At 46.4% G+C, this 15,557-nt stretch overlaps 1 protein-coding gene across 2 annotated transcripts in view; it reads left to right on the top strand.

The window, feature by feature from the left end:
* SLC38A9 (solute carrier family 38 member 9) overlaps positions 1–15,557 on the top strand; it is a 73,693-nt gene that overhangs the window by 27,839 nt on the left and 30,297 nt on the right. For both annotated transcript variants that reach the window (XM_038765643.1, XM_038765644.1), the window contains 3 exons: positions 46–237; positions 5,290–5,397; positions 14,006–14,112. In XM_038765643.1, coding sequence (XP_038621571.1) covers positions 46–237; positions 5,290–5,397; positions 14,006–14,112 — 407 coding nt within the window. The remainder of the gene's footprint in view (positions 1–45; positions 238–5,289; positions 5,398–14,005; positions 14,113–15,557) is intronic.

The raw sequence follows: 15,557 nt of genomic DNA on the forward strand, positions 1-15,557 counted from the left end.
CTGAGGGGAAGCCCCTGTCCTAACCGGAACACTTCCCGCTCGCAGTGATTTGTCCCAGCGCCGGTGGGCAGCCCGCTAACCACAGCATGGTGGTCATCCTCTCCAACGACACCGGCCTGCAGCAGTTCGACAAGTGGTGGAGCAAAACTCACACGGTGCCCTCTTACCTTGTGCTCATCCTCCTGCCGCTGCTCAATTTCAAGTCTCCCTCGTTTTTCGCCAAGTTCAACATCCTAGGTAAGTGGGGTGGCGGGCCCATCTCGGGGGTTCGTTCATGCAGTCGTATTTATTGAGCGCTGACTAGGTGCAGAACACTGTCCTAAGCGCCTGAGGGAGTGCCTAGTGGTTAAATATATCTGTATATATGTTTGTACATATTTATTACTCTATTTTACTTGTACGTTCAATTTATTTTATTTTGTTAGTATGTTTGGTTTTGTTCTCTGTCTCCCCCTTCTAGACTGTGAGCCCACTGTTGGGTAGGGACTGTCTCTATATGTTACCAACTTGTACTTCCCAAGTGCTTAGTACAGTGCTCTGCACACAGTAAGCGCTCAATAGATACGATTGATTGATTGATTAAAGCAACAGGTTGGAGGTCAGAAGGGCCTGGGTCCTGATCCCGGCTCTACCACTTCATTCATTCATTCATTCATTCATTCAATCGTATTTATTGAGTGCTTACTGTGTGCAGAGCACTGTACTAAGCGCCTGGGAAGTACAAGTTGGCGACATATAGAAATGGTCCGTACCCAACAACGGACTTACAGTCTAGAAGGGGGAGACAGACAACAAAACCAAACGTGGGGACAGGTGTCAAGTCGTCAGAACAAATAGAATTAAAGCTAAATGCACATCATTACCACTTGCTGCTGTGTGACTTTAGGCAAGTCATTTCACTTCTCTGTGCCTCAGTTTCATTATCTGTAAAATGGTGATTAAATCCAACTTCCTCCTGTCTAGACTCTGAGCCCCATGCGGGACACAGGGACTCGGCCAACCTGATAATCTTATGTTTACCCCAGCGTTTAAAACAGTGCTTTGCACATACCTTAACAGATACTGTAATTATTATTAATTATTCCAATACAACAGTGTAGGTAGACACTTTCCATGCCCAATGGGGATGGTGGACTGTACTAAGCGCCTGGGAGATGGAGAATAATAATAATAATGTTGGTATTTGTTAAGCACTATGTGCCAAGCACTGTTCTATGTGCTAGGGGGGATCCAAGGTAATCAAGGTTGTCCCACGTGGGGCTCACAGTCTTAATCCCCATTTTACAGATGAGAGAACTGAGGCACAGAGAAGTGAAATGACTTGCTTGAAGTCACCCAGCTGACAAGTGGCGGAGCTGGGATTAGAACCCACGACCTCTGACTCCCAAGCCCAGGCTTTTTCCACTGAGCCACGCTGCTAATCGTCATCATCATCAATCATATTTATTGAGCGCTTACTGTGTGCAGAGCACTGTACTAAGTGCTTGGGAAGTGCAAATTGGCAACATATAGAGACAGTCCCTACCCAACAGTGGGCTCACAGTCTAAAAGGAGGAGACAAAACCAAACATACTAACAAAATAAAATAAATAGAATAGATATGTACAAGTAAATTAAATAAATAAATAGAGTAATAAATATGTACAAACATATATACATATATACAGGTGCTGTGGGGAAGGGAAGGAGGTAAGATGGAGAGGGGGACGAGGGGGAGAGGAAGGAAGGGGCTCAGTCTGGGAAGGCCTCCTGGAGGAGGTGAGCTCTCAGTAGGGCCTTGAAGGGAGGATTCCTGGCTCCTTCTGAGCTTCCATTTTAAACCGGGGAGACACATGTAAAAATATTTACAACCAGAGCGATCAAAAATAAATCCAGCAGACATATGTGCCTGAGTACTGAAGAGGGTGTAAATGAGTTCGGAAGTGTCAGGGCTGACTGAAGGGATGAATCAGCTCAGGGTGCTGGGAAATCCATTTTGGAAATGGTGTTGGAGGAGTTGGACTTTTAAGAGGGATTTGAGTGTGAAACATTGTGGCCTAGTGAGAGTCAGAAGGACCTGCGTCCTGTTCCCGGCTCTGTCACTTGTCTCCTCTGTGACCTTGAGCAAGTCACTTCATTTCTCCGGGCCTCAGTCGCCGCATCTGTAAAATGGGGATTGAGACTGTGAGTCCCATATGGGACAGGGACTGTGTCCAAACTGATAAGAGAAGCAGCGTGTCTCAGTGGAAAGAGCCCGGGCTTTGGAGTCGGAGGTCATGGGTTCAAATCCTGCCTCCGCCAACTGTCAGCTGTGTGGCTCTTGGCAAGTCACTTAACTTCTCTGTGCCTCAGTTCCCTCATCTGTAAAATGGGGATGAAGACTGTGAGCCCCCAGTAGGACAGCCTGATCACCTTGTAACCTCCCCAGCGCTTAGAACAATGCTTTGCACATAGTAAGCGCTTAATAAATGCCATTATTATTATTATTATTAACTTGTCTCTACCCCCATGCCTCGTTCAGTGCCTGGAGCATAGTGAGTGCTTAAGAAATAGCATTTAAAAAAATATTTGGGGAGAGCCGCAGTGTCCGTGATGGGAGTGGGGGTCCAGGCTGGGGGAGCATCATCATCATCATCATCATCAATCGTATTTATTGAGCGCTTACTATGTGCAGTGTTCTGCTCGCCTGGTCCTGCACAGCTTTGAGAGCAGTCAAAAGGGAGAAGCAGCGTGACCTATTGGATAGGACACAGGCCTCGGAGGCAGAAGGTCCTGGGTTCTAATTCCAGCTCAGTCACTTGTCTGCTGCGTGACCTTGGCAAGTCCCTTCATTCATGCATTCAATCGTCTTTGAGCGCTTACTTTGTGCAGAACATTCATTCATTCATTCAATCGTATTTATTTAGTGCTTACTGTATGCAGAGCACTGTACTAAGCACTTGGGAAGCCGCGTGGCTCAGTGGAAAGAGCCCGGGCTTTGGAGTCAGAGGTCATGGGTTTTAACCCCGGCTCCACCAATTGTCAGCTGTGTGACATTGGGCAAGTCACTTAACTTCTCTGTGCCTCAGTTCCCTCATCTGTAAAATGGGGGTTAAGACTGTGAGCCCCCCGTGGGACAACCTGATCACCTTGTAACCTCCACAGCACTTAGAACAGTGCTTTGCACGTAGTAAGCATTTAACAAATGCCATTATTATTATTAGTATCATTATTATTATTACTATTACAAGTTGGCAACATATAGAGACGGTCCCTACCCAACAACGGGCTCACAGTCTAGAAGGGGGAGACAGACAACAAAACAAATCATGTAGACAGGTGTCAAAATCATCAGAACGAATAGAATTAAGCTATATGCACATCATTAACAAAATAAATAGAATAGCAAACATGTACAAGTACAATAAATAGAGTAATAAATCTGTACAAATATAGACAAGTGCTGAGGGGAGGGGAAGGAGGTAGGGCAGGGGGATGGGGAGGAGGAGAGGAAAAAGGGGGCTCAGTCTGGGAAGGCCTCCTGGAGGAGGTGAGCTCTCTCTGGGCCTCAGTTCCCTCATCTGGAAAATGGAGATCAAGACCGTGATTCCCAGGTGGGACTGGGATTGTGTTCAACCTGATTTGTTCGTATCCACTCCAGCGCTCAGTACAGTGCCCTTTACTTAGTAAGCACTTAACAAATACCACAATTATTATTATTAGCTCATTCTCCCAATGCCTGGCCCGTCTTCTCTCCGCCCAGATGCATCAGATTGGGTCCAAGAGAAATGGAGGTGTTTTCCCCGCTCCCAGCCTGCTGAAAGGCTCTCATGTGGCGAGGATACAAACCACTTAAGTGTTCTTCCTTCCAGGCGATTTCCTGGCCCTTCAACTCCTTCCCTTCTTTAACTATTTTCTCTTTGTCCTTCTGTCTTCTTTGACTGATTGATTTCTTCCTCCAGTGATATCTCATCTTGTAGGAATTTTCAGTTGAGGTCCAGATTCTCCTCTAGAGTTCTTGGACCTCTGGGTCAGTGTTTTTTTAGTGCTATTTGATTTTATTTTGTTAATATGTTTTGTTTCGTTCTCTGTCTCCCCCTTCTAGACTGAGCCCACTGTTGGGTAGGGACCGTCTCTATATGTTGCCAACTTGTACTTCCCAAGCACTTAGTACAGTGCTCTGCACACAGGAAGCGCTCAATAAATACGATTGAATGAATGAATGAATAAAGCACTTACTATGTGCCAGGCTCTGTAATAATAATAATAATAATAATAATAATAATGATGGCATTTAAGCACTTACTATGTGCAAAGCACTGTTCTAAGCACTGGGGAGGTTTGGGCAAGTCACTTCACTTCTCTGGGCCTCATCTGGAAAATGGGGATGAAGCCTGTGAGCCTCCTGCGGGACCGCCTGATCACCTTGTAAGCCGGGCCTCAGTTCCCTCATCTGTAAAATGGGATTGAAGCCTGTGAGCCCCCCGTGGGACAACCTGATTTCCTTGTACCGCCTCAGCACTTAGAACAGTGCTTTGCACATAGTAAGCGCTTAATAAATGCCATTATTATTATTATTATTATTATTATTATTATCAGGTTTTCCCACATGGGGCTCACAGTCTTAATCCCCATTTTTCAGATGAGGTAACTGAGGCACAGAGAAGCAAAGTGACTTGCCCAAGGTCACAAAGCTGACAGTTGGCAGAGCCGGGATTTGAACCCATGATCTTTGACTCCCAAGCCCGGGCTCTTTCCACTGAGCCACGCTGCTGCTCCTGTCAAAACCAAAAATGCCATTTCGAAACAATTTTCCCCGAAAAGGTTGTGGCGAGAGGTTCTCTTGCCTGCTTTATTCACCACGAAATACAGCCTCATTACCTTGTTTCCCCTCCCCAGCGCTTAGAACAGTGCTTTGCAATAGTAAGCGCTTAACAAATGCTATTATTATTATTATTATTGTTATTATTATTATTATTATAGATGTTCCCATCAGAGTATTCCAGATCATGAAACTGCAAAACTAAGCGCTGGGGTAGATCCAAGCTAATCAGGTTGGACACAGTTCCTGTCCCACGTGGGGCTCACAGTCTTAATCCCTATTTGACAGATGAGGGAACCGAGGCCCAAAGAAGTGAAGCGACTCGCCCAAGTTCACATAGCAGACAAAGGGTGTAGACAGGATTAGAACCCAGATCCTTCAGACTCCCAGGCCTGTGTTCTATCCACTAGGTTATGCTGCTTCTCTTTAGTAGAGTGGCATTGGAGCCATGTTGGGAAGCTCCCTGTAGATAAAGGTGAATAATGAACTTTTCCTGTTTGCTCTGACAGGCACAGTGTCGGTTATTTATCTGGTTTTCCTTGTCACCTTAAAAGCTGCTCGTCTTGGATTCCATTTGGAATTTCACTGGCTCTCACCAACGGAGTTTTTTGTACCAGGTAAGAGCCCCTGGATGAAATGATTCAAATGACAAGTGACTGTCGTCTCTGTTTCATTGTAAGCGCTTAATTCCATCTTCCGTGGCGTGGTGCTCATCTGAATGTTAAAAATGGTCCTCGTTCATTTTGTCTGAGGGCACTTGTGATTTGTAGAGGTGAAAAGAGGAGGAGGGTATGGTATTTCCTTCGCTCTAACTTCCATTCAGATCAGAACGAACAAATCTTTAGTGTCTCTCCCTCTCTGCGGGAACCTCAGCCCTGGTTTCTATCCCCTGGCCCTGCCTAAAATTAGCCCAAGCAGAATCAATCAATCTGTTGTGAGCCCACTGTTGGGTAGGGACTGTCTCTATATGTTGCCAACTTGTACTTCCCAAGTGCTTAGTACAGTGCTGTGCATACAGTAAGCGCTCAATAAATACGATTGATTATTATGTTTATTGAGCATTTGCTTTGTGTAGAGCATTGTATTAAGCACTTGGGAGAGTACACTACAGCAGAATTAGCGGACATGTTCCCTGTCCATATGACCTTACTGTCCAGGGTGGGAGATAGACATTTATATAAATAAAAAATTCTTAATATATCATTTCAGTCAATCAATGGTACTTAATAATAATAATAATAATAATAATAATAATAATAATGGCATTTATTAAGCGCTTACTATGTGCAAAGCACTGTTCTAAGCGCTGGGGAGGTTACAAGGGGACCAAGTTGGCCCACGGGGGGCTCCCAGTCTTCATCCCCATTTTTACAGATGAGGTAACTGAGGCACAGAGAAGTTAAATGACTTGCCCAAGGTCACACAGCAGACGTGGCAGAGCCAGGATTCGAACCCCTGACCTCTGACTCCAAAACCCCGGCTCCACTTCACTGAGCACTTGCTGCATTCAGAGAACTGTACTAAGCACTTGGGAGAGTACAGTATAACTGAGTTGGTAGAACAATGAGTAGGTTGGCAGATATATGCATAAGTGTGTTGGGGTTGGGGCGACTATCAAATGTCCAAGAGTCACAAATCCTCTAGACTGTAAGTTCTTTGTGGGCGGGAAAGTTTCTGTTATAGTGTTCATTCATTTATTCAGTCATTATTAAGCTCTTACTGTGTGCAGAGCAGTGTACTAAGCGCTTGGGAAAGTGCAGTACAACAATAAACAATGACATTCCCTGCCCACAGCGAGCTCACAGTCTAGAGGTGGGGAGGCAGACATCAGTGCAAATAAATAAAGTGGCAGATATGTACAAAAGTGCCGTGGGGCTGGGAGGGAAGGGGAGAGCAAAGGGAGCAAGTCTGGGCAACGCAGAAGCGAGTGGGAGATAAAGAAAAGTGGGGCTTAGTCTTGGAAGGCCTCTTGGAGGAGATGGGCCTTCAGTAAAGTTTTGAAGAGGGGGAGCGTAATTGTCTGTCGGATTCCTGATTCTTCTGCTGCCTTTGTCTCCTTGCTCACACTGTTCTCCTGAACTGGAAATCTTTCCCCCACAAATCCAGCAGCCCACAGCTCCTCCCAGTTTTGAAGTCCTGCTAAATTTTCACTCTGAGACAGTGTTTCCCGATTTAATTGCCAGCAACCCAAATTGTATCAACAGCCTGGCTCAGAGGAAAGAGCACGGGCTTTGGAGTCAGAGGTCATGGGTTCAAATTCCAGCTCCACCAACTGTCAGCTGCGTGACTTTGGGCAAGTCACTTAACTTCTCTGTGCCTCAGTTATGTCATCTGTAAAATGGGGATTAAAACTGTGAGCCCCCCGTGGGACAACCTGATCACCTGCTTTGCACATAGTAAGCGCTTAACAAATGCCATCATTATTATTATTATTCTTATTAACAGCAGTTCTAGCGCTTTGCTGTTTCTTTTGTATCCATTGCAGCCCTGGTGTATATCTGCATAGTCAGTTGTACACTCAATTGTTTAATCTGCTTATAAATATTTTTGCATCTTTCTCCTCAGTTAGAGTGTAAACTCCTCGCTGCCAGAAAAAGTTTCCCTAGCTTCTGTTGTTCTTTCCCAAGCGCACCATCAAGTTCATTACACCCATTGGGCCTTCAGTGAAGTGGGGATTAACATTATTATTATTAATTAATAATAGTAATAATAATGATATTTGTTAAGCGCTTACTATATACCAAGCACTGTTCTAAGCACTGGGGTAGATTCAAGGTAAGCAGGTTGTCCCTTGTGGGGCTCACAGTCTGAATCCCCATTTTACAGATGAGGTAACTGAGGCACAGAGAAGTTAAATGGCTTGCCCAAGGTCACATAGCAGACAAGTGGCAGAGCTGGGATTAGAACCCATGTCCTCTGACTCCCAGGTCTGTGCTCTATCCACCAAGCCACTAGACCTTGGGCCACCTAACTTCCAATCCAGTTCGTTCGTTCATTCATTGTCATATTTATTGATCGCTTACTGTGTACGGAGCACTTTCTAAGCACTTGGGAGAGTAAAATACAGCAGTAAACAGACATGTTCCCTGCCCACAACGAGCTTGCAGTCTAGCGTTCTTTGAGGCCGAGCCACACCGCTTCTCGGTAGTTGATACCATTATAATTACCGCATCAGTCTGTTCATCCGGTTTGGCCAGAACTCACGCGGTCTTTGCAGCTGTAAGGTGTAGCTGATTCATTGTGGCCACACACCCGAAGCCAGTTGCTGGGAAGACGACCCATCGCTTGCCCCAAGCACTTCAAGAACTCTCCCTCTCGTTGGCCGTTTCTCTAGGTGACTTGAGCCAAGGCCACTGTAAGAACGCCACCTACGAAGTCTACACTGAACCAGAATCAACAACCAACTAGTGACCAGTTGATCAGATAAAATGATCAGGCGTAGATCCAGTGGGAACCCTCCCCCTCTGACATCATCATTGGAGGGCGGTGAACGCGACCAGCTTTCTAAATAGGCAGGAAAATCGGTGTCAGGGGTGGGTGTGCGGGCTTGCTTTTAGGTGCCAACCTTCTGTTTGCTGATATCTGGGAGAGACGGCCAAGGCCATTCTTGGGAAATGATGTTATAGCATCAGTAAATTCCCATCTCTGGCACTCAAAGTGTTTCCAGAAGATAGATCTCTTGGCTTCTAAGAAATATCTGGAAAAGAGCAGTGCTATTGGCAGCAAAATGAATCGAGCCTTACCAAGTTCCAGGATTTTTTTTCTCCTTTTTCATTTGGTCCTCGCTGTTGCTGGAGAAGGATTCCCTCGCTGCCATGGAATTGTGTTTTCAAGAGTTTCTTTCAAGTGCAACTGACCTCATGACCTGCCAGCGGGTGAATGCCCCTTCACAGTAGTCTTGGCACCAGAGAGAAGAGCCATGTGCTTTCCCCCAAAGCTCTCACCAGCAGCGGTGGCAGTTTGGGAACTTGGATCTTGAGTCGGACTGCTTGTGAGTGTCTGATTAACTTGTATCTACCCCAGCACTTCGAACAGTGCTTGGCACGTAGTAAGCACGTAACACGTACCGTTATTATTGTTAATAATAATAATAATCTTTAAGGTCTCCATGACATGGCCACAGCATGAACATCTCCACGTTATAATGGTGAACCCTCTAGATGTGAGCTCATTGTGGGAAGGGAATGTGTCTGTTATTGTGCTCTTCTAAGAGCCTAGTACAGTGCTTAGCACACAGTTGTGCTCAATAAATACGATTGAATGAATGAATAATTCTGTTGGATTCTCCCAAGGGCTTAGTCCAGTGCTTTGCACATGGTAAGCGCTCAGTAAAAAACCGTTGATTGATGGGTTGATTGGCCATCTTTGTGCCGCCAAACACCCTGTATTGCGTTATTATCCTTGCATCTTTTCCCTGGGCTGGCTGAAGTGCTTTAGGCAGTAAACGCTTATCAGATACGATGTACAAGGGGGTGACCATAGTTGCCACAGTATGGGCGCAAGACATCCTCCCCCTTTTGGGAAAGGGTCCTTCTTGGCATATGTATTGGGCATTTACTACATGCAGAGCACTGTGTTAAGCGCTCAGGGGAGTACATTGTAACAGTTGGGAGACACACATTCCCAGCCCTCAATGAGTTTATAGTCTAGAGGGGGAGACAGGCATTAAAATGAATTATTGATTCATTCAACAGCATTTCATTCATTCATTCAATCGTATTTATTGAGCGCTTACTGTGTGCAGAGCACTGTACTAAGCGCTTGGGAAGTACAAGTTGGCAACATAAAGAGACGGTCCCTACCAAACAGCAGGCTCAAAGTCTAGAAGAAGAAGTCTAGAAGTCTAGCATTTATTGAGCACTTACTGTTTGCCTTGTAGCAAGAGCTTGGGAGAGTACAGTACAACAACAGTCACATTCCCTGCCCCCAATAAGCTTACAGTCTAGAGGTGGGGAGACAGATGTCAATACAATAAATAAAATTATAGATAAGTACATAAATGCTGTGGGGCTGGGAGGGGGGAATTGCAAAGGGAGCAGGTCAGGTGACAGAAGGGAATGGGAGATGAGGAAAAGTGGAGCTTAGTCTGGGAAGGCCTCTTGGAGGAAATGGGCCTCCAATAAGGCTTTGAAGTGGGGGAGGGTAATTGTCAGATTTGAGGAGGGAGGGTGTTCCAGGCCAGAGGCAGAACGTGGGCGAGGGATCGGCAGTGAGACAGGCGAGATTGAGGCACAGTGAGAAGGTTAGCACCAGAGGAGCGAAGTATGCTGCTTGTAGAAGGAGAGAAGCAAGGTAAGGTAAGAGGGTAGTCGAGTGCTTTAAAACTAGTGGTGAAGAGTTTTTGTTTGATGCGGAGGTGGGTGGGTGACCACTGGAGTTTTTTGAGGAGCGGGTTGACATGTTCTGAATGTTTTTGTAGAAAAATGATCCGGGCAGTACAGTGATTTAAGGACTGGAGTGGGGAGAAACAAGAGGCTGGCAGGTCAGCCAGGAGGCCGATGCAGTAATCCAGGCGGGATAGGATGAGTGATTGTATTAACTTGGTAGCAGTTTGGATGGAGAGGAAAGGGCAGATTTTAGCAGTGTTGTGAAGGTGGGACTGATAGGATTTAGTGATGGGTTGAATGATATAGAGGAGTCAAGGATGACACCAAGGTTAAGGGCTTGTGAGACAGGAAGGATGGTGGTGCCATCTGCAGTGATGGGAAAGTCAGGGGGAGGACAGGGTTTGGGTGGGAAGATAAGGAGCTCTGTTTTGGACATGGTACGCTTGAGGTGACAGGAGGAAATCCAAGTAGAGATGCCTTAAAGTCAGGAGGAGATGCGAGACTGGAGAGGAGGAGAGAGACCAGGGCTGGTGATGGAGATTTGGGTATCATCCACATAGAGGTGGTAATTGAAGCCAGGGGAGCTAATGAATTCTCCAAGGGAAGGCATGTAGATGGAGAATAGAAGGGGGCCCAGAACTGAACCTTGAGGAGCCCCCACAGTTAGGGAGGGGGTGGGAGGCAGAGGAAGAGCCTGCGAAGGAGACTGAGAATGAACGGCCAGAGAGGGAAGAGGAGAACAAGGAGAGGACAGTCAGTGAAGCTAAGGTGGGATAACGTTTCCAGGAGAAGGGGGTGGTCCACAGTTTTGAAGGCACCTGAGAGGTCGAGGAGGATTAGGATGGAGTAGAGGCCGTCGGATTTGGCAAGAAGGTGATGATTGGTGACCTTTGAGAGGGTGGTTTCCATGGAGTGAAGGGGACGGAAGCCAGCTTGGAGGGGTCGAGGAAAGAATTGGAGGAGAGGAATTTGAAATGTTGGATGTAGACAACTCGCTAAAGGAGTTTGGAGAGGAATGGTAGGAGGGAGATGGGACGGTAACTGGAGGGAGTCGTGGAGACAAGGGAGGGTTTTTGTAGGTTGGGGAGACATGAGCATATATGAAAGCAGTGGGAAAGAAGCCATTGGAGAGCGAACGGTTGAAGGTGGATGTTAGGAGGGAAGAAAGGAGGGGTGAGAGTTTTGATAAGGTGCTAAGGAATGGGGTCGGATACACAGGTGGAGGGGGTGGCTTTGGGAGGAGGCAGGAGATCTCTTCTAGAGATACTGCTGGAAAAGATGGGAGAGTTGAAGAGGGGACCAGAAGGAGGAGGGACTGAGGAGGGTCAGGGGTGATTTTAGGAAGCTCATCCCTGATGGTGTCAATTTTCTTAATAAAGTAGGTGGCCAGCTCATTGGGGGCAAGGGATGGGGGAAGGGGGAGACAGGGGACCTGAGGAGGGATTAACTGTCTGGAACAACTGGCGAGGGTGATGGGCAAGGATGTCAATAAGGGTGGAGAAATAGCTTTGCTGGGTAGAGGAGAGGGCAGAGTTAAGGCATGCAAGGATAAATGAGAAGTGGACAATGTCGGCCTGATATTTAGATTTCCTCCAGCGGTGCTCTATAGCTTGAGCAGAAGAGCGAAGGAGGTGAACTGTGCAAGTGATCCAAAGCCGTGACTCAGTGGAATGAGATCGATGAAGGGATAGGGGAGCGAGTGAGTTGAGAACGTCTGTTTAGTTATCGAGGGTGGATAGTTTGTGGATGGAGGCCAAGTGGGGCATGATGAGTTGAGAAAATTAGGTGGGATCCAGAGATCGGCGGTCTGTGGGGGAATAGTACAGATTTCTGGGAAGGAGGCTGTGGTCTGAGAGAGGGATTTCAGAGTTGATGAGGGTAGAGATTGTGCCGGGGTTAGAGACGATGAGATGGAATGTGCGTGCAAGTTGGTGAGTGGGCGAGGTGGGGTGGAGCAGGAGGTCAGCATAGTTGAGGAGTGATAGAAGATGAACAGCAGAAGGGTCGTCAGGAACATCTATGTTGATATCGAAGTCCCCAAGGATCAATTTGGGCATGGAAAAAGAGAGCTGGGTGGGCTGAGGGTGAGGTGAATAAATGTTACAAATCCAAGCGCAAAGACAACGCAGGAGAGAGAGGGAATAGGGGACTGTGAGCTCACTGTGGGCAGGGAATGTGTCTGTTGTATTGTACTCTCCCAAGCGCTTAGTACAGTGCTTTGCACATAGTAAGCACTCAATAAATACCATTGAATGAATGAGAAGGTACCTAGTGTTGCCCTACTACTTGCAAAGGGTTGGAAATCTGGTCTTATGGTATCTTATCACGGGCAGGGAATGCGCCTGCCCCTTCTGTCATATTGGCGTTCCCCAAGCTCTTAGTACTGTGCTACACACATAGTAAGCACTCAATAAATACCACTGATTGATTGATTTGGTGGAGAAGAACACGCTACCATGCCACTCCACGCGTTAAATAGTCCTTCGCCGCAGCCACTGCTGGAGGCAGTGATCCTGCCCTCCTCTCTTTCCCTTTCTGATGCTGCAGAAGTTTTGCCATGACCCACAGTGGAAACAGTATCATTGTCTCCTTGAGGCCCCCCGGTTCTGGCCTGATCCTTCTTTTTATTGCCCTGAGCTCAGCCTGTTGATGCTGAGAGACAGGAAATAGTTTCCCCATTCACGCGCCTGTGGTACAGTTTTCAGAAAACACTGAGCCCACAAGCAATTCTGTTCAATCATTTGATTCTCTCCTATGCGTTTGCCAAAATTACCGTTACCCTCTCCCCCTCCCTAGCATCCCCCCTTCCCAAACTTCTCCAGGCATGGGTTCCTATGAAAATCCAGCCAAAAGGAGACTAGGAAGGAGAGGCAAGGTTCAGTAGAAAGGTAATTATCATAACTAATTGGGACCGAAGCTATTTCAGAGGATCAGAAGTGTAGACAATACTGAAAAAATAGGACTGACTATTTGGAAAGACTTTTGCCCAATTTTGTTTAGAATCCAAGCCTTTTTGTTTTATTAAATCCAAGTTAATCTCAATTCAGATAACAGATATTTGAATGATTGTCCTTTTACAGTATATTAAATTTCCTTTAGGCTCCAGACATGAGAGTCAGTATTTGTTTTTATAGCTGCACTAATCCATCTCTTGTGGCAGAAGAGTGTGGTGTTCTGTACATATTTCTTCCTTAATTCCAAGTTCTTTCCCAAGGGAAACTCATTTCTCTTCCTATAAACACCACAAGGGAAGCTTCAAAGACAAGATAGGTCTTCTTTCTCCCCTTTCCTAACTTTCTCTTTCCATTCATGCCCCATTTTTCAAATTATTATTCAGGAGTCTTGAGGACTGGGAGGAGAACTTGAGGCCATTTGTGTATCTGTACTCTCTGGGCGGGACTCAAGCCCTAGAGTTGATTGATAGGCTGACTGGAAGCTCATTACAGACAGGGAACGCGTCTACCAAGTCCACTTTAGAGAAACAGCGTGGTCCAGTGGAAAGAGCCTGGGCCCGAGAGTAGTCCCAACTCCACCACTTGCCTGCTGTGTGACTTTGGGCAACTCACTTAACTTCTCTGTGCCTCAGTGGCTTCATCTGCAAAATGGGGATTCAGTACCTAGTCTCCCTTTTACTTTGACTGTGAGCCCCACGGGGGACTTGATTATCTTGCATTTACTCTAGCACTTAGTATAGTGTTTGATACATAGTACAAGCTTAACACACACCACAATTATTATTGTATTATACTCTAGTGCTTAGTAAAGTGTCCTGCACACAGTAAGTAAACGCTGTTGATGATGATGATGATAATTGATTATAATGATGGTTGATGTGCTTTGGGACTCAATGCCAAACTCCCTGGTGCAGAGGTGTGATGTTTTCTCTTCTTTCCCCCAGAGCTCAGAGTTCTGTTTCCCCACCTAACCGGAATCCTCACCCTCGCTTTCTTCATCCATAATTGTGTCATCACGCTCTTAAAGAACAACAAAAACCAAGAAAACAATGTGAGTAAATATGTGACTATTTGCCCTTATTATCAATTTCCAGCCAATACATCCGTCGTTTCATATTGGCAATAGAAATAATACAGTCATGTCAGTCATCATTTTACAAGTCATGAACATAATATTACTGTTCAGATAATGAGAAAGTCTCCCCAAGGGCTATGGAAAGAAGGGGTAGGGGAGGAGAAGGAGAGAATGAGTTGATCTAAAGTCTTCCTGGCCAGAAGAGACTCAGGGCCTCAACCAGACAGAAACACGCACATTTTGGTGACAGGACGAGTTCTGGTTTGAAGTTGCGGGGTGGTAGAAGGGCATGCGGGACCTTTATCAAAGAGGGGTTGTGTATTGGTTTGGGGATTGGGATTGGGGATTAGCACTTGCCCTATTCTGCCTTAATTTCCATACAGAGTCTTTGCTAATTTCCCTTCCTCCTGTCCCTCCCCACTCCAGTCGATACCTCGCTCTGCTGCCCAGGTCACTTTCCTACAAAAACATTCAGTCCATGTTTCCCCACTTCTCAAAAACCTCCAGCGGTTGTCCATTCATCTCTGGATCAAACAGAAACTCCTTTCCATCGGCTTTAAAGCATTTAATCTCCTTGCCCCCTCTTGTGTACTTTGCTGCTGTCCGACGACAACCCATCTCACGTACCGAGTTTCTCTAGTGCCAGCGTACTCACTGTACCTCAGTCTCCTCTGTTTCTCCACCAACATTTCACCCACATCCTGCCTCCGGCGTAGAAGGCCTTCCCTCTTCATATCATATAGACAGTTACTCTCCCCACCTTCAAAGCCTTATTGAAGGCATATCTCCTCCAAGGTACCTTCCCTGACTAAGCCCTCATCTCTTCTTCTCCCACACCCTTCTGCATCACCTTTGCACTGGATTTACCCACTTTATTCACTCCTCCCTCAGCCCCACAGCACTTATGTACGTATCTGTAATTCATTTATGTATATTATTGTCCGTCTCCCCCTCTGGACCGTAAGCTCATGGGCAGGGATTGTATCTACCAACTCTGTTATATTGTGATATTGTACTCTCCCCACTGCTTAATACGGTACTCTGCACACAGAAAGCGCTCAGTAAATATGATTGATTGGCAGAATCATGCTACTTGCTCTTCAGGAGAGCTGTAGCCAGAGACGTTGTCACCTGAGTGATGCTCCCAGGCTGGGGACAGCTACTGTCATCCAAGCTGGGCTTTGATCTTGCTTGGCCCCAGCAGTCCAAGGGGCCCTAGAGGGCTTTGGGGGTTGGTTCTTTAAGGCCTAGGAGCCAGGTGCCCATCTCTGCATATTTGCCAGGAGGGCGTGAGCTTCCATTGCCCTTCCATGGAGCCTTCACTGTACTTTTCTAAGCATTTGGGAGAGTGGTAGGTACATGACCTGACCACATGGAAGTTACCATCTATTGAATCGTTTAGTCAGACTGTGAGCTCATTG

This window comes from Tachyglossus aculeatus, chromosome 23, assembly GCF_015852505.1.
Source record: "Tachyglossus aculeatus isolate mTacAcu1 chromosome 23, mTacAcu1.pri, whole genome shotgun sequence".
NCBI lineage: Eukaryota > Metazoa > Chordata > Mammalia > Monotremata > Tachyglossidae > Tachyglossus > Tachyglossus aculeatus.